Consider the following 24,018-nt stretch of genomic DNA (forward strand, 5'->3'; position numbering starts at 1 on the left):
CTCAGCAAATCCAAAACCAAATAACTTCTGAAATTGCAATGGAAAAAAATTACCCTCAAAACATTAAAACAAGTCCAGAACTGGAAAAATCCTCTATGCCTCCACTTTGGAGAGGTGGCAGACTAAAAACTCTGCTTAGATATGAAGCTAAGCTTGTGTCCCCAGCCTATAGCCCCAGGTGTCGTGGTGTCTGAATGTTCTCTCTTAACCTGCAACTGTTCAGAATACAAAGGAACAAAAAAACTTAGGAAAAAATCATTATTGGTGAGTTCAGCAATTTTGTCTCTCTTGACTCCATAGGACATTTTCCCGCTTAATTCCAGACCTACCATGCCCTGCAGCAATTTGGGTTTGGGTACTGGCTTTGTGAGCTATCAGAGGAGGCCCAGTTCCCCTTTCTGAGCAGGCAGAAGGCACGGACTCGAGAAGGCCGAGACCACCAGCTCCTCCTCTCGCGCCTGGCGGAAGAGTCACAAGCAGTGACGCTGAATCCACAAGCTTCCTTAGAGCCGTCTTGATCTCCTTATCGGCGCGTTCGAGTGAGGCCTGGACAGAAGTCTCCGTCTCTGACTGTGGGGAAGTCTCTCCTATAGACAAGAAGAACAGCTTTTCTCTTCAAGGTAAAAGGAACGTATCAGTGTCACCCCACCCACCACAACCAAAGGAGACATTTGCAGTTGTGTCCTTCTCCCCAGCCCTAGAGCAGGGAGTTGATGCCGAAATCCCAGCAGGAGGGACCCTAGCTAGGACTCGCAATAAGGAGCTCGGCACACCGAGCTCCTGGCAGACGTTTCTCACCATGCTGCAATCACTGCACCGCACTGCGCACGCACTCAGCCTCCCATCAGATGACCTGCAGAACATGGGCGGTAACAACGAACGAAGGAGGCCAGCTCCAAGCTCAACTCTACGTGGGCTGCTCTGACAAAAACACCTCTCTTAAGACCAGCGAGATGAACCCAGCTGTGCCCTGTTGTGCCGATACGGAGCCTTATGTGCAAGAACGATGTTATTCCTGCAGAGAAGGGGAAGGAGGAGTGAGCAGGTACCAGACTGACCAGCGCTTCTGGAGAAGGGAGGGGGAAGGATGACAGGGCTGATAATGAGCTTATAAACCTGAGAGGACGGCAGAAGAGACCGTGAAGCTACCACTTACAGAATAGTGTATTATTTGTCCTACTTTGCAATACCAGATTTGCTGGGCCCTGCACTGGAAACTAGCTGAAATTTAAATATTTGTACAGGACTGTGCCACTGCAAGGCACTGTAGAGGCTAGGTCAGCTGGTGGGTACAGATGAAGTAATGTACAGAGGTTGTACACAGAGAAGCATTACACAGAGGAAGACGCAACTCCGACCTCAAGACAACTCAAAGTCTTGAGGGCAGAGAGAAGACAAAAGCTTTTCATACATATAAATGGCTTCTCAAGCTCATGTCCTTGCAGAACAACTACCCCGTAGACAAATAACATGGTTTCATTCCCAGTCAGCGCTGGCAGGAGAGGATAGGATAGGATAGGATAGGATAGGATAGGATAATTTGGATTGGAAAGGACCTCAAGAGGTAATCTAGTCCAATCTCCTGCCCAAGACTCTTTCCACTAATCTCGACAAGGTACAACAAAGGCACAGACAATATCTAGCAATATCCTCAACTACTTATCAAGATAGACAAAATCTGTGCCAGATTAAGACTTTTCCTCATGTCCCTGATGTGGCTTGCAAAGCAAGAGTGCCAACCCAAACCATAATTTGGGCCACGACAAAACTGGCTAAAAAGCTCCATTTTAAAACACCCTGTTTTGGTGCCTAAACCTTCAGTATTTTAAAAATGTTTCCCATAGGAATAAGAAACAAATACTACCCCCGTGGGTAGTAAAAAAGCATTCTGATTGTTTTTTTGGCAGCCTATAAAATCCCTTGCCCCAGGGTTGAGCATGTGCCAAAAGGCCCAGCTCTGCAACCTTTTGAGCCAATTCGCAAGGAGAGTTAGCAGGTATCATGCTGACAGAAAAAAATAAGAGCACTTGCATACAAATGAGGAAATTCCCACTTTGCAGATGTCCACTGAAATGCCCATAAAGTGAGTTTCCAGCTGTTAGGAGCAACGATAATTAGCGGCAAATAGCCATGATGACTATACTGCAAGTCCAAACCTACACAGAACTATCTCAGAAAACATGTGCTTCTCCTTGTTTTTTATTTTTCCTGTTTGTCCATCCTTACCCTGTGGGAAGCTCAGACATCTTCCCTGAAGTTGGGATTTTTTAATAAAGACAAAAAATCAGATGTTCTTCCTTGGCAGGATTTGTCAGAGCAAAGGAAAGCTCGAAATGAAAAAACAAAAGAAATTCTGCCTCAAAAATGGGCTTGATTCCCTCAGCCTTCGCCTGATTTTAGGTTTGGCCCTGACTTGTTTGATGTCATTCACACAGAGGAAAGTCCTGTAGCTGTTTTCATTCTGCTCCTTTCCCATCCTTGAGAAAATAAATTCTCGTGACAGACCTCAGCAGGCGAAAGTTGAAGCCTGCATTTGCATCAGCCCCCTTTGAAGACATCTCATTGGATTTTTGTTTTTAATATCCTTCCCATGAGCAAGATTTCAGTTCCGGGTTTGTTGAGGGAAGAAGCAAGTCTTGCTCACTCCATGTCCCACCAACCCGTCATTGTTCATCAGCACTGATCTGGATGGAAGATGCTTAAATGTTTCTCTAGATAAATCTTGCGATTCCTTGATGTTCCTGCTGCGATTGCCACCACCTGGTGCTGTCCTATGAGCTGGGCAGCTGCCAATAAGTGAACTATTTGGAAATAAAGGAAGCACTCTTAGTATCTCTTGGGGAGAAAATATATTTCAGTTTAACCAGGCTTAATTTAATTATGGTATCATGGTCAAATCAATTAAACGCTCTTTTTGCAAATGAATATACTCGCCCTTCGTCCCCTGGGCAAACAGGTATAACGTGACCAGAACTGGGCAATGATGTTTTACATGGAATAGATGCGAGCCTGCAGGATGACCCTGACAGTTGTTAACATGTGGTGGCCGCGGGGCTAGCACAGCTTCGTTCAAAGTCAACCCTGCGTCACACGCGTGCACCTCTAGCTCGAACCAGTGGTGCTTTAAGCTCAAGTTAAGAGGACTGCTGAGGCAGAGGTTCTCCAACACTTCTGGCTCGCGAGCTACTGCGGCATTCAGAGCTCCTCCATGCTGCTCATCCAGCCCCTTTCCTCCCTGTTTAGTGATGGCACACAGAATCAAGCTACCAAAATGAGGAGTTTGAATTTGAGCTGAGGTTAAGTCAAACTAACGCTGCGGTGAGGACACCCCTGTGGCAGACAGGTATTTTCCCGGTTCCAAAATGTTATATGGGAACCTTTCGGCCCACTCTCTCTCTCTCAGGCCAAAACCCAGGAACACAACACCGACACATGTTTTGAAGTTCCAGTTCAACCTTGAAGAAGCATGCAAGGGGATGAGCATTGCTCAAAATTATCCAGTCTGAAATCTGAGTTGGAAGCATCCCTAAAAATAGGTTCTTTTGCTTCAACGCTTCTGAAACTGTCCCTAAAAACTGCAGCTAGAGCCCACCTAGAGTCACGTTCTTGGGTTGCAACCCAACTCCTGCTGAAGTCAATGGGAGAAGTGGACTAGCTGGTGGAGCACTGAGTGCCGTTAATAAACAAAAACACAGAAACCCGGTGATACAGAACATTTATTGATATTAAGTCAGCAGCTAACAGATCTTGCATTCAGATTTTTTTGTCCTGCTGTTTTGTATCTCAAGCCAACCGAGCTTTCCACTTCTTTAATTTATCTGCAGGAATTATAGTAAAACATTCTTTGTATTAAAATTTTTAATACAACTGTATGTTTTCATCTACACGAAATAAATTCCCACACATCTCATTAGTTATCTACACAGTTTAATCACTTACAAGCATAATTATTAACCTCTAGGAAAATATTTTGAAAATAAATGTAAGAGACTTTTCACAAACCTTTCAGGTTTTGAACAGTCTTACACAGGATTTTAAAAATTCCTTTAAATTAATTCTCTTTTGCTTAAATTTCAAAAGAAAATGTAAACAGATGTTAATTGCTTTGGACTAATGAACTGAAATATAGTTATTTCTTCTATGACATCTGAACTACAATTTTCCAGCTTGTTTTAAAAAAAAAAAAAAAACAAAAAAACAAAAAATGAGCATCAATCAATGGATCAATCAATCAAGGATTATAAAGATGGAAAGAGAAAGCCTTCGTGAGATCCATCTGTCCTCCTTTTCTCTGCCAGATGAACCTGATTTCCTCGATAGCTAGATCGAGGCTGGTTCTTGGTTGTCAAGAAAGCGGCAAAATCCCTCTTCGGTCAAGGGCATTATGCCAGATTCATCCCTGACGTGATTCTGTTCAAAACAATCATCTTGTCTCATGGGTGAGCCTGGCTCAGCACTACTCTTTGCTCCCTTCGTCCTGAACCAGCTCGCTCTTGATTCCTCTGCGAAGATGAGTCATTTCCTTCCCTATAGCCAAGTCTGGGCAACAGCACAGCACCGATCACAAACGACTTCCTAACACTTCCACAGCCTCCAGGCAATCTCCAGATCACGTTTCTTCAATCAACCTCACAAAATCTTTTATCGCTGTGGGTATTACAGCATATGAGTAATTCAGGGCTGAATGTATATATTTAAAACCCCGAGAGCTGAGCAATGCTTCTAACGCTGTTTTACAACCCTTGTTCATTTTTATAACATCTTCTGCCTCCGTACAAGAAAACTTCATCAAGACATGCTGCCCTAACAGTAATTTGTCTGTGTTCCTCTACGTCTTGCGTGCAACTTATTTTTCTCTCTTTAGGTCACAGCAAGGACAAAGCATTCAAATACTTCAAGGTTTATCCTACTGAGACGGTTACGGTATTGCTGTACTAACACCATTCTCCCTGCAATGCTTTTGAACTTTTGATGGTTTTCTGATAAAGGACTGCAAGGACAGTGCTTGTGCCCATGCCCAGTAGGCCAAGCACACTTCTAACTAGTATCAGCAACCAGCTTCCCATGTCGGTGAACAGTCCTTACTCAGATGAAGCCTCTCATCTAAACTCAGTCTGAATTCACGCTGAATAAGAAGATAACTTCAAGCAGTCGCACCGTAAAAGTGCTAAGAAAGAGATGCCTCACTGGATGGGTGTAAGATCAGTCCACATCACCCTATCAATTCAATTGGAAAAAAAAATGCAGAAAAAAAGGGAATAGGTTCTACGACTATGTGGGGTGTAATACCTGAACAGCCCTTGCTAACGGGTGAAGTAATATTGCTCAGGACATACAGCTATTAGTTCTGCTTTCTCAATCATTCCAGATGCTGCTCAGTGGTATTTCAGGAAGAGATCACAATACACCTGCAGCTTTACTTACAGGACCCTGGTTTTTTTGTCAGCAACCCTTAACTCATGTTCTGCCAAACTGACCCACACCTTTTCAAGTACTCCAACGGGAAGAGAAACATTTTCTTGCATTAGTGGCGGTGTGACATACCCTTCACTTGCTCCTCTTTTTCCATATGATGCACTTTTGAGCATTATATGATGAAGTTGATTTGCCAGGTTTAGAAATCAACAGATGGTGATGGCTGTAGAGCTGAGCTGCAACATACCCATGCACCTCTCGATAGACATACAGATACGTGTACACCGACAATCAACATGGATAAGGTGGCAAACATATTCGATCCTCAGTGAGATGGTTTTCGAGTAAATCACTGACATACTCACAGAGCTGGTCAAGGATCATACCTTCTATGGTAATGGCTTGGCTCCTCTCCTCTCCTGAGTCAGGGCTGCTGCACTGTGGTGGTAAAGGTCTGCTCCGCTTTTCGCTGACCCTAATCTGTTCACCAGCTAAAGAGAATCATGCAGTACTGAATAAAATGCAGGATGGTTTTATACGATACAACTCTTCTATACGATACTGCAGCTACGTTAGGAAATTCATTGCAACTCACAGCAGAAAGGGAGGAAGACGTGACCCCAAAACCTAAGCTAGGGTCTGAATGAAGACGTTGCTGCTCAGCGGAGTTCATTATAATGCTTTAGCACAAATGACTCACATGCACAGACAAGTTACAGCACATAGGCTAACCTACAGTTACTTGCAGGTCGCTCTGCAGCCTGTGGCTCTGCCCTGAGGTGGCTCTATCTCCACCAACAGACACATATTCCTATCTTCTGCCATTTAAATGGTAGTCAAACAGGGGTTTTTGTTTATCAGCCATTTGTCCACCAAGTCTTATTCAGCCCAGGAAATAAGGGATTTGGGGATCTTAGCTTATCACAAATGCAACGTAATGTAATTTTGCTAAACTTTTAGTAGAAGTCATTAAATTATATCAGATTACCTAGCAATTTATGCAGAATAACTGAAGCTGCTGTGAGCTAAGAGCCATTTACCATCGTTCAGCTGACCCATGATAAGTTCATAAATTATGGTCAACTGTTATTATACCTGAGCCCTGAGAGCTTGTTCGTATTTTATTACAATGAACGCATAACTTGTGACTAACTTTTAAAAGATTTTTTTGTATTACATTCAAATTATTTTAATCTCTTAGATGCTTCCAGGTATACTTTTTAAATAAACAGGAATTCCAGTGGTTTTCACTTGTATTGAAATCTAATTTTTTCTTTGGGGTTTGGATGCTTTCTTTGCAGCAGCATGAATCTGTTCTTAATTTAAAAACGGTCCAGAAACAAAACTTCATGTCCAATTGCTCCTAAACTTTGCACAGAGGTAGCCCTAGGGGTCTGGATCTGTCTTTAAGCTCCAGAATAAGCTGTTCTTATTTGAACAACCAAAATCTCAGATCAGAATATTCTGAAGCTTTGGGATGATCACAGACCAGGCCCACTTCAGGAGAACCTCACTTTTATGATGAGCTTTTCTGACATGACATGCAACAACAATTAATCAGCCACTAATCTCATACAATCTCTCCGAGGAAAAGGAATTCTCCTATTTATGACATGTCAGACAGCAGATCTTTACATCTCTTTGAACTTACTTCACATTCATAGTATCCCATATCTTCCCTGTCAGGGTTCTTGATCACCAGGACTAACATGCCACTCTGTGGTTCACTGAAAGTCTGGTATTTACTTGTGTCCAACAGCTGCGCACCATCTTTGTACCACCTGCATGGGGAAAATACTGAATGTAAACCAGGAGAAAATACGCAGTGTCAAGGAGTCCCCAGCTCACTCATCCACCTATCAGGCCAGCGGGCAAACAACTCAAGAGTCAACCATTAGAGAAAAGTCTGGATCCCACATTGGCTTTAATTTCCTGGCAGACAGAGCTACAGATAGATCACACATGGATACTTGTACTCATCAGGCCTATGAGATACCGCTCAAGAAATCTCATTAGCCAATGCAGGGAGCAGTGCTCCCAATCCCGAGAAGCTATATTGAGCTTTTTATCTGAATACCCCAGACTGGTTGCTGATAGAATCAACTCAAGTGTAGGGCAGGGAACATGAAGGATTCATAAAATGTTGTCAGGGCATTAGATCTGATACAGTCCTATATCAGGTATTTTCTGTAGGTGTTTCTTTTCAGGTGCTTGCTGGAATAAATTGCATGAGAATGCCAAGAAGGTTGGGACCAGGAAAAGCCAGGATTGGGATGGGGACAAGCTGGAGGACACAGAGATGAAGGGTTCATAACCTTGAAGGACAGGGCAGGAGACTGTTCTGACCACGGAAAATGGGAAAAGAGAATTTGTTCCAAAGCGACTTCTAAAGAACTGACCTGATTTGAGGCCTAGGTGCTCCTTCAATAGTACAGGTAAACTGAGCATCTTCGCCGTCAATGTAATAAGCATTTCTAACCGTGTTCACAAACCGTGGTGGCACTGCAAAGCAAGGATAAATGTAGCCAACAGCTGGAACTATGACAACACCCTGACAGATGCAAGGGATGTGTCCCCGACCAGATAATTCTTCCACACAAGACCCTAAAGACCCCATTTTCTAGGAACAATTCACTACTGTACCATCAAAGAACTTTCTCAAGGGAGTATACTGCATATATTATACAGAACTTCTTCACTGCCTTAATATTCATGTTTAGGGGATTACATAACAGACCCCTTGGAAACAATGCATCTGTGCAGGATTTTACCTTGAACAAGGATCTTTCCTAACGTACTGGTACTTCCAGCAGGACTGGAAGCAAAGCACATGTACTGTCCTGAGTCACTGCCTGCTAGGTTGTCCAAGATCAGTGTGCACGAACCATCAGGATCATCTATTATAATGTGATGGGGATCCACCTCCACTGGCTTCCCATCTTAAAGACACAGGGGGGAAAAAAAAGTCTTCGTAAATAGTTTGGTATCAATTACGTTTTCTCCCTAGGAATTGCATCCAGCTCTTTTGTCAGAGGTCCAAGAGCTGTATTTGTTTTCTGCAGCTGAACCTGGTAGTTGAGCAACGAGCTCATCCTCCTCCAGCTCTCTGCAGTACATCCTGTGAACAAAGCACTGCTCCAAGTCACGCTCTGCTCTGTTGGGGGATCTCATTCATCATCAATCCTCATTTAAAAATGAAACTCTCCCAAAGTATGTGCTGTGCAGTTGAAGCTCTTACTTGCTACCAAGTGCAGTAAAAGAAACACTTATAAAGAGACTGCAAGCACGCAGAACATATTTTTACGAGGTGTGAACTTATTGCAAAGCTGTTTCCCCTGCAATATAGTTACGCTGAGAAAAGGAATGTGTCCACAGAGCTGCCTGTGTTATCGCATAGAAGGGTCCGAGCTAGTGTAACAAGTTACTCATTTCCAAGAAGTTGTTTAACTGCAACAAGATGTGGCTTCGTAGGGACTTATCTGCAAACCTGAAAAGCAGGGTACATTAAGTCACAGGAAGGTCCATGCTACTGCAGCTTGGTTGCCTAGTAGCTAACTTCTTTAAAGCTAGACTCAGGTGTCTCCCAGTGATCAGCTTACAGATTATCCACTGACAACTTCACAAAGAGCAATATGCACAGAGCACAGTCTTGGAATACGCATTTCGTGGCAATATGACTTGCTGCTTATACCTTTATACCAGCAGACGGATGGCTTGGGAGCTCCTGTAACTTTGCAAGCCAGCTTGACTGTCTCTCCCAGCTCAGCTGTACAGTCTGCCAGTTCTTCCTCAAAGTCCGGCGGTACTGAAACATCAGAATAAGCATGTCAGGCCTGAGGAGGGGGCTTCGTCCACAGAATGCCTATTGCAAAATAAAGTAACAATAGGCAGAATTTTTGCAGAACTGTGAGGTTCAGAATGGGAACCAGAAAAGAAAATTTTAGCAAGTAATGACTTTCAAGGTGACGTGCTGTTCTTGCTTATTTGAGAATAAGTTGAGCCTGCCAAAAGTTGCTTGTTGGCTTTAGAGATGGGACGTAAAAATCCTGGATTTGTTGCTGATCTGGAAGTATTTTAGGCCATGATTTTAATAAGCACATCCATTATTCAGACACCACACAGCTGTCACAGTTAAGTTAATTCCCCAGTTAATGTGCACCGCTGATAACGAAACCAATATTCTGTTGCTCTGTATGCAGCAAAGTCTATGCTTTGTTAAGAGACTTTTGATTTATTCCTACCACAAGAAGCTATGTAAAATTATTTTGATAGTCTTCCTAATTAGAACACCACTAAAAGCTTAAAAATAAACTGCCCAGACTTGTTTTCAGTGCATATACACCAAAAACAGATCTGTTTCAGATTTCTAAGAAGCCAGATTGACTTATGCAGTAAAGGACATAATTTCTAGCTCCTATCTGGACAATATGGATTTAATATCCTCCTGATAAATTCTGCGGACACAAAATTGGCGTAGTATTAAATGACAGTGAGGATGAAGCAGCCTGGATGACAAAATAAAAATCCAAAGCAAAGCCATGTGTCCCGATAAAACAAAGTAAGCCAGAACTCTGGAATGGAGGACTCAATACCCAACAAAATCACACTGGTACCAGTAGGTCTCTGGGTCAGGTCTCGGGACTCTTCCCACTGGAGTCTGATGCTTTTCATGGAGTGGGACTGTGGTTTTGTCCCCAAATTCTGTCGTCAGTTACCCTTCTGCAATCCCTGCCAGATCAAATGCCTCTCTAGTGACAACTCTGCAATTTGTTAAAACTTCTAAAACACACTGTTGTCCTATGCTGACAAAGGTGCCTGCCCCAGCTCAGGTGAAGCAGCTACGATCGTTCCACCTGAAGCACACTTGCTGCCTAGTCATGCGAGTTGTTATTTATGGCAGTCTGTGATGTGACTGAAGGAAAAACCTCTAACCCTAGTTTAGTTTTTGAGGTGGCAGATGACCCTAGAAGGTTCTCTCCCTCCTAGCAACAAAATCGCCTTCCTGAGTCAGGGAGACATCCCCAAGGTAGCACTGGGAGGTTCACGCCATCTCGGGCTGTACTCACTCCAGACAGGCTGACTGATCCGCTCCTGGATGCCACAGATTTCCTTCACCCAGGAATTCTTGATGTTCACTGTACGCGCCTGAAGGAGGTACTTGCGGACTGAGTCTTCTCGTTCGTGCCAGATTTCAAATGCCCGGTCATCTCCTTCCACAAAGTCATTCACGTCTATGTTGTTCAGCTGTGTAACAACAGGAGCATAAGAACGTCAACACCTTTTTTTTTTTTCTTTTTACTTAGAGATGATTTTTGGCCACTACCTCGCTCCCCACAGTAATCCCAGAGTTCAGGAAAGTTCAGATCTGGACCTAGTCTTTGTGGACCACAACCATCTTCAATAAAAGTTTAAAATGGAAATAATTATTTGACACCAGCAAGTCTCCTACTTCCAGAATATATTCCCTTCAGTGGACTTGAGTCACGCGTAAGTCCCATTAAAGTTATATTAGATGCTCCAACAGCAAAAGGGGAAATAGTGATAATTTACACTGCTTTTAAAGATTCTTCAGACTGCACGAGCGATGCAAAGTGGCAGTGGCCGAAGAGCAATCAGGATTTCTTTGCAATCCTTTTTCCAGTACACCTGGCTTTCCGAATAGCAAATAGACATTCTCCCATTTTCCATCTGGGAGTAATTATCACATTTCAGGAAAACAACAGCCAGAATTAAAGGGTATTCCAAGAGCACAGCGCTGTTGGGCTGACATCAGCACCAAGGAACACCACAGTCGGGCACTACATGAAAAGAAATTACACAGCAGTTGCACTCTGGACAAAGCGTCCTTTTTTGCAGGGGGGACGGGAGGAACAGCCTGTGAATATCAGTGATGACAGTGGTAAGTATTTTTAGAAGGCCCTGACTGGGGCTAGGTCCAGAAATCCACTTTTTTGTTTGTTTGTTTTAACTGGAGCTGAGCATCTAATGCCCTAGGGAAACTCTATGTGCAATTTCGTACAGTTTTAATCTGGGCCCTGAATTTTTGAAGATGAGTTGGTCGCATTGACTTCTAAACAGGAATTGGCTTCAGGAAAGGACGTAACCAGCAGAGAGGAGCTAGTGGAAATGTAGCATATAATTGAAACAACGTTTTCTCCAGTTTACTACCAATCCTACAGACTGCGAATACCAAAGATCTACGAACTCTAGCAAATGCTATAGACAGCACCCCAACCAAAATTCACATCAATTTCATGTAATTAATTAACACACTTTAGCTGTAAACTCATTGCTGCACAGTAAAAATCTGCCTGGGCTTCTGATGATGTCTGACATGTTTCCAACAGTGCTAACTGAGGGATTTGGGGACAGACAGAGATTTTACTTGCGCTTCACAGGCTTTCAGAAACAAAGACATAGTTTGAAAGAATTAGTGAAATGTTCTAGTTTTAGATGACCAGAAGCTGGACATAAAAGTCCTCAATGACAGAGAGATGCTCTAGGTGAGGAGGTAAGGAACAGACCTTCATTATGTTCTTGAAGATGTAACTGTACGTGTCTGTTTTCGTGTCCCGCTTTGGTTTGCAGATCACTATATAATTCTTGAAGAGGAAGACATGTCTTTTGTGTCCTTTCCAAGCCATTCTGGCTCCTGGAGCTCCTTCCCACACAATGAAGTGGCCCTGATGGGAAAAAGAAGGAAGACCGCTTAGCCATAACTGGAATAATTACCGTGGTGGCTCACCATCATCTTCCAGCCAACAGATAACAAATGTTTACTGTTACATCCTCATCTTAAGCACTTTGTTTTCATTACAACACGGCAGAGTGTTTCTAATGCTAAAGGTGATGCATGAGACTGACAGCACTGAGACATGGGCACACAGTGGTCATCATTGCATTGGCCTTTAAATGATATTCTTTCCTGTCAGATAAATACAGAACTCAAGTCCAGTTGTCTCAGGTAGGCAGACTCCTCCAGTACTGATACTAACGGATAATTTATACTGAAAATGCCTAGTGAGCATCTAACTCCTCAGCAATCAACACAAAAAACCCCACTGATGCCAGTAAGCTCAGGAGTTGGACCATGTACCTGGCCCATAAGGGGAGAGAAGGGGCAATAAATAAAATGCTTAAAAATCACGTATGGACCAAACCAAATCTCCTCCTGTCGGGTGAGTGGCTCGCAAAGGCAAATAACTACATTATGTGTGAAGTGGCCCATAAGCTCTGGTACTTCAAATCTTCATCAAACCAGTAGGTTTGACATCTCTCACACGTATAGGGATGCGTCACATATTGAACAATAAAAAAGGCAATAAGGAAATACTCTGTTCAGATATAATTCGTAAAGGAGCTTCTTTTAGGACCAAAGGCTACTTGGAAATTACTGAAGGCACATGCAGCAATAAAACGGAGTGAGAAATTCCAAGTACCTGTCGGATAGGTTCACCAAGGCTTTCCAAGGTCCCTGGATAATTCTCAATGAGCGAGACATGGAGGTTGTTTTCCGCTCTTCGGGTGAGTGCAGATACAACGGCATAAGCCTGCTCCAGCAAGGCACAGTTTTGGCTATTTCTTGCTTTGTTTCGGATTAATTCCTGTAGATGAATGGAGTCGATGTTACAGGGCAGATGTTTCTTTTTAAAAAAAAGGGGCAGGGGGGAGCATTTCCTTGATACCAGAAGAGGTTCCCAGATATCAAACTGTCCTCTAGCTCTTGCATCTGAGCAACTTTTACCCCATTCTCTCACTGTGTGCTCTTTAGCTACCAAATCCTCTCTTTTCCAGCCCATTCTGGGGCCTCCCTGACTATCCATCCTAGCTTTTCCCTGCACCAATTGATACTGAACAAAGACAAAGCTGAAGCATATACCAGACACGCTTCAGTGACTGAAAAAATAAATAAATAAATAAAACCCCCAAAGCAATCCTAAATGTATCTATTGTATTTGTCTTGCCCTTACCCTGCCGATGATACGAGGCATGCAACTCATGTGGCAGTGCTAAAAAAAAAAATAGATATTTGGTAAAACTAAGAAAGGATGGAAAAAATAGGAAACGGCAGTTATTTCTTCTCACATTTGTTCCTACTGTCCTCTCTCAGCAATGGCGACATGGGAAGCTCCCATGCTCTCTCTCATTTCCAAGAGACCATTAAAACTTTGGTGTTTGTGCTCAGGGGCAGGGGTTCAAAATTAGAAAATTAATTTGAACCTTCTTCAAATGATCCAAGTTAGAACACATAAACATTTTTCAAAATAACATTTTTATAGTATTTTTCTTGGGAAATAGCATTAGGATATCCAAATTTTGGATAAGTGCCAAAATTTTTTTTGGTGGTACGGGCCAGAACCTGAAACCGTAGGACAGATGAAAGCTGTGAGAGGTGAAACAGTTCATGACGGTAAAATGGTGTAAAGCTTTTCAGAAAACAGAACTTTGTCTAATCTTACCATAACGTGTATATGAAATACAAGGAGGGAACTGCTAAGTCAGTATCTTACAGTCTGGAAATTGCTTATTTTTATAACAGATCTGTTGCTGAGTGTGTAGCAATTTCTCCTTGTTATGGATATATACATACACACACATATATATATGTGTGTATATGTATATGTATGTACATATCCATACCTACATGTATAAACATTTTACGTGTATGTGCGTTTGCGCGCGCACACATACATATATTTAAAGTTCATTCGGATAAAGCTTGTTGATCTTTATGGAGTTGGAAACTGTGAACCTCTCCCTGAATTCATATTTACAGAACGCTTTAGAGATCACCATCACTGGTCCAAATTACAGTCTTTCTCACTCAAGCATCTTTCAAGCGGAGTTACAACAGGATGAACGCAGAGAATATGAAAGGAGAATGAAGTCTTTTTCCTCAGAGGCTACACCAAGCAGAACATAAGCCTATTAGATAAAAGTGTGTAACAAAAGCTCCTACCTTGATAATAGTCTGATACTGCTGGATCCTATTTATGGGTTTTTCCAGGTAGTGCTGCAGTGGTGGGATAAGTGGCTGCGAAGGATCTTCAGTAGCTAAAATTTCCTCTGTGTATCTCTAAAGAAATATATACAAGAATGAGGAAAGATTGAGATAAAGTTTTAGAGAAACTAAAATTTAGAGTTTGACTTTTTTATATGACTAATAGCATTTCCTCGAGTTCCTATATTTAATACAACTTTCACCATATACTGTTAACAGTGACATAATCATGTACATATTCATATCTATATAATCTTTATAATATTCATAAGGACATACTGATTGTGTCTACTAGGAAGAGCTAGACAGTAAATACAAAACTACTGTATTTGACAATGATTTCCCATGAAAATATTTAATAATCCTCTTTGGGATCATATTTGAATTAATGCCTATATTTCACGATACAGTGGGTTATCGGATGCACATTCGGTAGGTACTTGGGCTACTGTTTTACCTTGTAGAAATCCTGGACAGCTTTGCTGACAACAACTGACTCAGCCTGTATCCGCCCCACCAGGTACTGGATGTACTTATCAAACTCTGCCTCGTGCTTAATAAAGCACATGGCCACGTCATCATCAGTGTCACATTTCTGCAAGTCTCGGAGGTAGACACTGCAGAAGGGAAAAAAAAGACCTCTGAGGATCAGGTGATGGAATAAGGCTAGCACACCGTTCCAGCAGCCAGACTTTTAAACCAGGCAATCTCAGGTTAATACAGATTAAAGGAAGGACTGAGGGAATGAAGGATATTGCCGTGTTTAACACTTCTCAATTAAATTCACTCAAAAGGGTAAGAAATAAGCAGGACATGAGAAGTCTTGAAGCCCTGGGGACTATTACAGGAGTCCCAGCCCTGTGCTCTGACTTAAGCAATGCCATCATATCTCATCCTAAAATGCCCATCGACTCTTTTACACCCCAAAACTGTCAGTGCTCCACATCCTTTATAGCCTCCATAGTTACTGTAGCTCTGACACCAGGTACAGAAGCTATCCTTCTGTCTCAAATGAAGAGATGCCCACCTGGAATGGAAACGAGCAATATCATCGATGTTTCTGAAGATGGTGGATTTCTGACTGGAAACAGCTCCTGGGACGCTGGGACAGGTCTCAGTGTACTTGAGGTGATGAGTCTGGAAGAACTGTAAATCTTGAATGTAATCCTCTTCTGAGATCAGCAACTCCTGAATAACAATGCTGAAGGGGAGACAAACAGGTGATAAGAAAGCGCAGAACAATCAGCACAATTATTTTTGACATGTCTCTAAAACAGAGATGAACATTTGGTCAGAGGACTCCTTTGAGTAGGTTGACTAGATCTCCCTGGACTATAAAGGGATTTTAGACACTCTGCTTACAGATAGGCACCTACATTACAGACATCTACAGCTGGGCCAGATGAAACTGAGTGCGAGCAACAGGAGGACCTGTGCAGAGTAGACAGCAGCAACTTAGATGGCACGTTATGGAACCAGCAAGATGTTACAGAGGCAAATATCTCTATGACAGCACACTCAGTAGCGCGCTGCACTGCAAGGGAGTAATACACAGCTGAGCAATACAAGTTTGTAGCTGGTCTTCCTAGAGCACTTCCACTCCCTCTTTAGACATCGTGCTCAAATCCAGAGCATCCCAAAGTACAGAGGTACTTAAAAGAGACAACACAAGTTTAAGATTTTTGTGAAATCGGAGAGCCTCCAGAAGGACATCACGGAAAATCCTCCTTTCAAGCCCACCTTCCAGTATGATTTCAATTGGCTGAAATTTTTCCAAGCTGAAATCACTGGCAAAGCAAAAGTTGCGAGAATCAAGTGAGGGAAAAGGGAGATGGCAGGCCTCAGTGATACAGAAAGGGTGACTCAGGCGGGACCTAGACACCAACATTCATGTTAGTTCAAACAGCAGCAAGGCTAAGCGGCGCCTGTACAATCCGACAAGTGCTTACGTCAGCTTCCTTTTGTATTCATCTTCAGAAACGCATTCTCCAGGGAATTCGGGAGCTTCTGTTGATCCCCACTCTGGTGACAACTACAATACAAGAGAAAGGACATGTTATTCTTCTCGGTTAACAGTGCTTTTGCCAATACGCACAGAGGAATATCCCTCAAAGACCCCTAATCCCTCAGCAATCCCTAATGCAGCAGTGTGAAACTTCTTTCTTGCTTGCTGGAGACTGATTAGGTCTTTCAAGCCCAGGCACCCCTCCACACACACAAAAACATAGTCTAATCAAAACGTGAAAAAGCCCCATCATGTTACAGACCCCTTCAATGACCTCCTCACCCTTCACTTCAGTTTAGAGGGATGGCTCTAAACTGCAGGAGAAAGAAGCAATTTTACATGAAAAATAAACATAGGACGATCAATTACCTTTAATTTCTTGTCCAGATAAGCTGGAGATACCCAGCCCTGTCGGGAGGGGCTCGATTTTGTGGGTTTAGTCCTGACTAGCCACTTCAGTGGATGAGCTGAATCAAGGACTTCCACATATTGCCCTTCCTTCAAAGTGATGGCCTCCTTGTCAGGAGCAGCAGGCACAAAGTCAGCGGTGACCATGTAGACGTCAAAGATCTGCACGCATGAAATGACAGTTATTTTGAGCTCTGAAAAGGGAATACAATACCATATCGCCTTCAGAACCTAAGTGTGCTCATCTGCGTTTAATGTTTTATTCTCCAACCCTTGTACGGCAGAGAATCACTGTTTACTTTTTACAAGGTGGCAAACTAAGTCTCAGAAAGGCTCTGGACATATTTTCAAAACATTCTGCAGTATCTTGGATTTACATCATGAAACAGTGAATTTTGCTCCCAAGTCAAAACAAACAGTGGTCCTGAAAATGTCAGAATAGGTCAACATTGCTAAAGGTTTAATTTTTTTAAAAAAACTGTTTGAAATGAACACCTAAAAAAGTTCAGATTTCCACCAAATAGTCATTTTTCACAGGAACAACTTCTCAATAAAATTCTTCTGACAAACTCTATCTGAGGCTGCAGAAAATCAAGCTCTGACTTTCTGAAGCTAAGCCATGAAAAAAAGAAACAACTGCTGAATAATGGCTCTGTTTTGACCATATTGACTTGAACAATTTGTTCAAGATCACATAGTGAGCATCAGAATCTTGTTCTCCAGTGCTAGGTCTGTGCTCTGTATCACAGGGCCCATACTTAAATACCAGTCTCTACTAAAGTGAGATAGATCCCATAAAGTAGGATGGAGATCCTTAAAACACAAGCGATCGAGCATTCTAAATAACTGTTTTTCCTGGTATCAAACTGGTCCATAAAGATAACATACCTCCCCTCGGGAATCCCCATCTTCAGATTCAGAGGAGGACTCCTGAGCAATGGATGAAGGCCTGGATCGACCATGGCGAGGAGATGCAGAGGGAGTTTTGGATTCATCGTCACTATCTGCACCTGGCACTCGAAGTGTGGCTGAAAAGCAGAGCGACAGGGAAGTGTGAAATGCAGCTCTTGTATTTGAACATGAGTCAGGTCTATACTAACTTTTAATTTAATAAAATTAAATATTTGTCGAGAAGAGCACTTGCAGCATTTAGTGCGACTGCCTATCAATATTCAGGACTGCATAAACAATTAGAATGCTTTAATGCATGAGGTTACATGCTTATCGCAGTAAAAATATCTGTACAAGAGGTATGACTTCATCTTTGCTTCAAGATAAAATCCTACTACAAGAGAATCAATCTACCACATACAAAACAAACCAGAATTTTTCATTTTAATTTAACAAATCATTAGTTTACTGCACAGCTATGCACACAGTTTTCAGCCTGGACTTGATTTTAAAATCCCATTGTGAACTACAACTCAAATTAAGATGGGGAAAGCCTGCAAAGCAGGATTGCTTTCAGATTCAGCAGTGATGCATTAACTTAACAACTCGAAACACCCAAGATGCACAAAACACACTTCCATTTTTACAGTTGCCCTCCACCTCAAGTTCACATTTACTCCTGCTTATTTAATTAAATACTATATGTTTAAAAAGAACATTAGCCTTGTCAGTTTATTTTAAGAGCTTTTTTTTTTCGTTCAAAATTGTGGATGAAGATGTAGCAGCTTGGATAGGTTCTGGCTAAAAATTCTCAGACCTAAACATTCACAAATACTTATGCAGGATGACTGTCTCAGAACCCGCTTCACAAATCTCACTGATATTTAAAGATCAAATGAAACCTAAAAAGAGCTTGCATCATTTTCTGTATTACTTCAATTGCATTTGCCAGGTCACTTACCTTGACTTATTTTTGCAGATACCATTTCTGAGATACGGGAGGTGAGTTTCTGGAAGAACTCTTCTGTCCCAACATCGGCTAAGGAAACAGGGCTTTGGGGTACACCTTCTTTACCAGCTACACCATCAAGATCTCCTGGGAAAGAAAGAACTTTCTATTAAGCATGCAATACTTCACTGAAAAGTCAGCTTCTTTAAATAACAAAAGCTTCTCTAGAAGCAAAGTCTAATTTTCTTCACTTCTCCTGCTTCTAAACCTGTGTTTGCTCATATTTCCTCCAAATAATTCACCCCTGAACAGAGACCAGTCCTGAAAAGTTCCAATATTTCAGGAACTTATAAGAGGAAAAAGAACAAAAATAGGTGGTGATAATGAAATATGTAGACAATCCGAGCTGCAGATATGGAAGGTAGGAGTAGTTCATATAAAATAGCTTCTCTTACCTATTCTTGCTTCAGAGGGATGAACAGCTCTGGAAAAAGGAAAAAAAAAAAGAGTAAAGCAGGATTAGAAGTTAAAATGAAAAATCATGGCAATTTGGGTGGGATTTATGACCTTTAAAAATTATTTATTTATATCAGGCCTTTAAGGAAATAGCATCTGAGCGCTCTTTTTTTTTTTTTTTTCTTTAACTTTCAGAGAAGGATTAGGACATCTGAGCTTGTTTACGTGAAGAAACTACTACAAAGTCAGCAAGGGTATAAATTTTCATAGTACAAGCTATCTGCCCTAAATCTCTGCACAATGCTGTCAGTACACAGGAAGCACGAGGAAGCTCACTCCACTTTCACAAAGCAATAAATTGCATATCTCCAAATATGCCTAATAAAGGCCAGGTACATCCATGTGCGAGATTGCAGTGGAAGAGCTGATTTCACACTGGAGCTTTCTTCATAGCAAATTCCCCGTGCAGACAGTCCCCCAAATCAGCCATAAAACTCGAATGTTAACAGGCAAGCTTGATGCTGTAATAAATAACGTTTCGGTTGAAAGCTACCAAGTTTTATCAAGATTGTAGCAAACAGAACATTTGTAGAGTAATATCAGCTATAAACCCTTGGTAAGTACAGACTAGTGCCAATTAGGCCAAGTAGGACTAATTTCCTCTGGTTTTCACTTAAGATCCTTTTGTAGGCAATGGAGAGAGAGACAGACGGACACTTCCAGAGAGCAAACAGACCCTTAGGAAGGGAAATTCATCCTCTGGGAGTGCCCATCGCTCTCCATTGGCTCCAGAAGTCCGGTCAAGTCTTTTAGGCTGGATATATTCTAGAAGTGAAAGTGTGCTTAAGTGGATCCCACTCTTCAGAACGTGCTTCAAGCTGGGCAGAAAAACACTTACCCCAGGGTGGTCATTATGGCTTCTGATACCATCACGCGCTCCTGGGTCAGAACTTCAGCCTCTTTCACTGCAAGATCAGGGTTTATCGTTAGAGGACAGAAAACAAAGAGTATTTTTTTATGTATTTACTGTGGGGCACATTTTCTAGACATGGATTCCTGGAAATACCAGAGTAGTGAAGCTGTCCTGCTAGCAGCTCCTGACCCAGGGCACAAACTCCCACTCATATGATGCAAACACACTTCGTTCCCCTCCCTGTCCATACAGATGCATTTCTCCACCCTGCTAGGTTACGATTTGTGTCATTTCCTTATCAGTCACATTTATTTTTCTCTTAGCCACTGCATGAAAGGCAACGCAGAAAATGTGCTTCTACTGCAAGAAAGACTTACCATCTGCAACTTCTAGGGTGGCAGTGCAGATGGACTGGCCAGCCTTGTTGGTAGCAATGTATGTGTACAGCCCACTGTATTTCTTTTTAACATCCAACAGGATTAGACTGTGATGCATGTTTGAACTGGCGAGTTTATACCCAGGAGCGTTGGGTTTGATCCAAAGGATGTCTTCCTGAGACTCTTCTTTCAGCCAAGTGATAGTTGGCAGTGGATATCCTAAAGGAAAACAAATACAAGGAGCTCTAATTTTCCTAACAGTGTTACTCCTTTCTTACAAGCCTCAAGAGCCATGCTGTAACGAATGCTGCTTTTGACCTGTTTTGTGATCCTTTTACAGCAGTAACAGTCGCAATATACAATGAAGGAACACAGACCTTTCTACAGCACACTCCTCTAAGGACATTAAAGCACTGTATAAAACCAGTTAACCAACATATCTTCGTAAGACTAGTAACTATTATTATGCTTGTTTTTATAGATAGGAAAATGGAAGTGAAGTTGAGTTGGATGCTTTGCTATGAGGCACACGAAGTCTCTTACAAAGTCGGGACTAGCGCCCCGGACTTCAGATTCAATACGCTAGATCAAGTTACAGTGAATTGGCCCAAAGAGAGACAAGAATGCGTCATGAAACTATGCAATTTAATTGTTATGTAGCTAGACCACTTACCTTCAACTTTTACAGAAAATGTGATGCTTGCACCTTTCTTAACCTTTTTATTAGTAAATCTTTCCAGGAACCTTGGTGGTATCAGCTGCTCATGGGCATCTGAAAACGACATTATTGGTGAAACATGGTTACACCTTCTGTGTGAGTTAAGACTACCTGAAAAATTTCTAGGGGTTCTGTTACCATCTGCTATGGAGCCTCTCACCTGTTTCTGGTGGTTCTTCTTTCTCATCAGGTCCTGTGAAACAGGGAAGAAAGACAAAATTACAAATATGTTTCTGTCCATGAGTTTCAAAGAAAAAAATGTGATTCCAGGGGATTACTCACCGCAGGACACACTGCACAGAAATATTAGTTCTGTTAAAAAGTTATGCTTTTTCTAAAGTATATTTATGAATAAAAATGCTAAGAATAGTCATATAGCATGGGAATGGATTTTGTTTCAGTTTTCCATTACTAATATTACACACGCTTACAAAGATAATTTTCATAAACTACAACTCACCCCTACCAAGCTCACCTAATTAGTAATTCCAGAAGAATTATGCTAATAAATACAAATACACATAATCATCTCTGCAAACACCTACTTCCACAACTCTCAAAATTTGTTAGTATTGCTGCAGTGTCTTACTGGAACAGCCACAAGTTCGATTCGCAGAAGGCCCTCAGTTTTAGTAAAATTAACTGTTAAAGTTGGTGAAGTTAGGCAGGAATGAAATCTGTGTACTTGAGACCACAATCAGGCCTTGGAGAAGCGACATGTCTAACCTTAGGGGTACACTGTAAACTTACAGGTGAACTAAGAATAAGATACATCATGTTTTAACCACAGACTTCCTCATCTCCCTTGACTTACATTGGTAGGCTTTTTCAAGAACAACCACCATATAAAACAGAGTGAGTCATTGGAATAAAGATAATCAGGAGCCAGGACATGCCAAAAAAATCTACCTTTGACTACCAGCCTGGCTGATGAATATGCGGAACCAGCAGAGTTAATGACAAATATTGAGTATTGGCCAGCATCAGCCTTGGTGACATTGAGAATTTCCAGGGAGTGGAATTCTCTTTTATCAATCTTCAGGATACGGTCCAAGGCACTTAGTGGCTGTCCATCTTTGAACCAATAGAGGCGAGGCTCTGGGTACCCTGCAGGCAGCAATTACAGATGCAGAGAACGGAATGTATTAGCAGTGACCATTTTGGAGCATCTCCACCCAACCACATGCTTCAGAACAGTCGAGGAAACCTCAGATCTGCCCAGTGCTATCGTTTTGAGGGTTCGCCCCGTTAGAAATCACTGCCAAATTTATTCAATTCTATTTGTTTGTTGAAGGTTTTTTTCCTTTCTCTTCATTTTCTGACACTCTCTGTACTTGCTGCATATCCAAATACCTTCCAGGTTCGAAAGGTAATGCTCAGGCCCGATTTGCAACATACACAAAGCCAAACACTGAAATCCCTAGCGAAGCAAAATGTGGACCTAAGTCACCCTTGGTTTGTATCACAACTTCAACACCCGCTCCAAGGACACTGAAGGCAAAACAGCTCTCGCCATTTTAATAGGCAGCAATAGGAAAAGCAGGAGAATCCCTACCTCTCCCTACCACTGAGAGCAGAAAGAAGTTTTTGCAGTTTTTAGCCTGTAGCAGCAACTCCCTCATAACAGGGTAAGACAATGCTGCAGAGAGGGAAGATGAGTCTAGGACTCATCACTAGTTCCTAGCCCAGGACTGTTTCATTTATTAAAGTGAATAAAGAGATATTCTCGCTTTTTCATTCCTTATTGCTTCTGCATAACTAGTGTGCTCAGAGAATTACAGGACTCAGTTTTCAGCAACATATGCCTGTAATTATGCCTGCAGATATGGGCACAAAATAGGCCACTTTATCTGCCTATGTCCGCTGCAGAACCCAAGGTTCATCAGCACATACATCATCTTCTAGCTGGCTTATGCAAAAATGGTGCAAGATGAACAGACTGGGAGCACAACTGAGGAAGAGCACATAAGAAAACCTTGTCCAGCACTTCGCTCCGACAGCAAACCTGGAACAACACAAAGTGTTGTGGCCTCCCCTCACCTTTCACTTTCAGGTGAAATTTTGCCAAAGATGCTCCAGGTGCCACGTGAATATCATGAAGCTCATCGAGGATCTGAGGCAGTTGCTCCTCTTCAGTGGTAGACTCCTCCTGCTCGCGGCTAAGAAGCAATTAGAGGTAGAAAGAAGAAAGTCACCGAGACAGCAAAGGGTTAAGGAAATCAGGATCGCCTATTTCAGGTTAATTCATTCTGTGCGTTTTGTCATCACAACAGCACATGCAGTACTATATATCATTAAAAGCAGTGGAGAAATCCCCAGGCTCGCTTGAAAGCAGCAGGGCAAATTAGCCCATGATAAATGTCCAGCTGCAGTAGTTACTCTAACTGGAATCTCATCTCATCTGACTGTTCCTTATTACATTAAACTGGCCCTGCCAGGTACAGCAAAAACAGACTCAGTATTTCCATGCAGAAAGCAACATTACAGAAATATATTGATCTTACCGAGTCAGAAGTTACAAAGAACTAGACTTAGATTTACCTTGAAATATACTCTTTGGCACTGTAGTAGGAGGAAGTCTCTGTTGCATCTGCTGCTGTCTCATAGTCAGTGCTGGTCACTGTTAAAGAGAAAAAATATTTTAGATAATCTGAAGTTTGAAATTATTTCATCTTATAATAATTACAGCAATTAGAGCTAACAGTTTCCAAACTCGGAGGAATAGTTTTTGCTGATCTCCCTTATTAAAAATCCATTATTTCACCTACACAACCATTGCACCATGGCGGTGTTTCCAAAGGTAGCTAACTATCGCTCCTTTCAAGATCCAACACGGATGCTTCAGGAGATAGTCAGAAGGGCTTCCTAAGGGGAACATCCAGGCC

General features: G+C 42.0%; 1 protein-coding gene across 1 annotated transcript in view; it reads right to left on the reverse strand.

Annotated features, from left to right (window-relative positions):
* The window catches only part of LOC136991340 (obscurin-like), a 176,250-nt gene that overhangs the window by 28,060 nt on the left and 124,172 nt on the right, over positions 1-24,018 (reverse strand). Inside the window, 25 exon segments of the mRNA XM_067292206.1 lie at positions 330-587; positions 5,802-5,822; positions 5,825-5,906; positions 7,067-7,196; positions 7,815-7,917; positions 8,187-8,354; positions 9,107-9,220; positions 10,482-10,659; positions 11,940-12,098; positions 12,855-13,019; positions 14,375-14,491; positions 14,874-15,033; positions 15,444-15,617; positions 16,366-16,448; positions 16,791-16,991; positions 17,718-17,857; positions 18,682-18,816; positions 19,125-19,153; positions 20,024-20,090; positions 20,416-20,634; positions 21,089-21,187; positions 21,294-21,326; positions 22,043-22,240; positions 23,174-23,292; positions 23,675-23,753. Of these exon segments, the coding sequence (XP_067148307.1) occupies positions 330-587; positions 5,802-5,822; positions 5,825-5,906; positions 7,067-7,196; positions 7,815-7,917; positions 8,187-8,354; positions 9,107-9,220; positions 10,482-10,659; positions 11,940-12,098; positions 12,855-13,019; positions 14,375-14,491; positions 14,874-15,033; positions 15,444-15,617; positions 16,366-16,448; positions 16,791-16,991; positions 17,718-17,857; positions 18,682-18,816; positions 19,125-19,153; positions 20,024-20,090; positions 20,416-20,634; positions 21,089-21,187; positions 21,294-21,326; positions 22,043-22,240; positions 23,174-23,292; positions 23,675-23,753 (3,231 nt within the window).

Source organism: Apteryx mantelli, chromosome 2, assembly GCF_036417845.1.
Source record: "Apteryx mantelli isolate bAptMan1 chromosome 2, bAptMan1.hap1, whole genome shotgun sequence".
NCBI classification, from domain to species: domain Eukaryota; kingdom Metazoa; phylum Chordata; class Aves; order Apterygiformes; family Apterygidae; genus Apteryx; species Apteryx mantelli.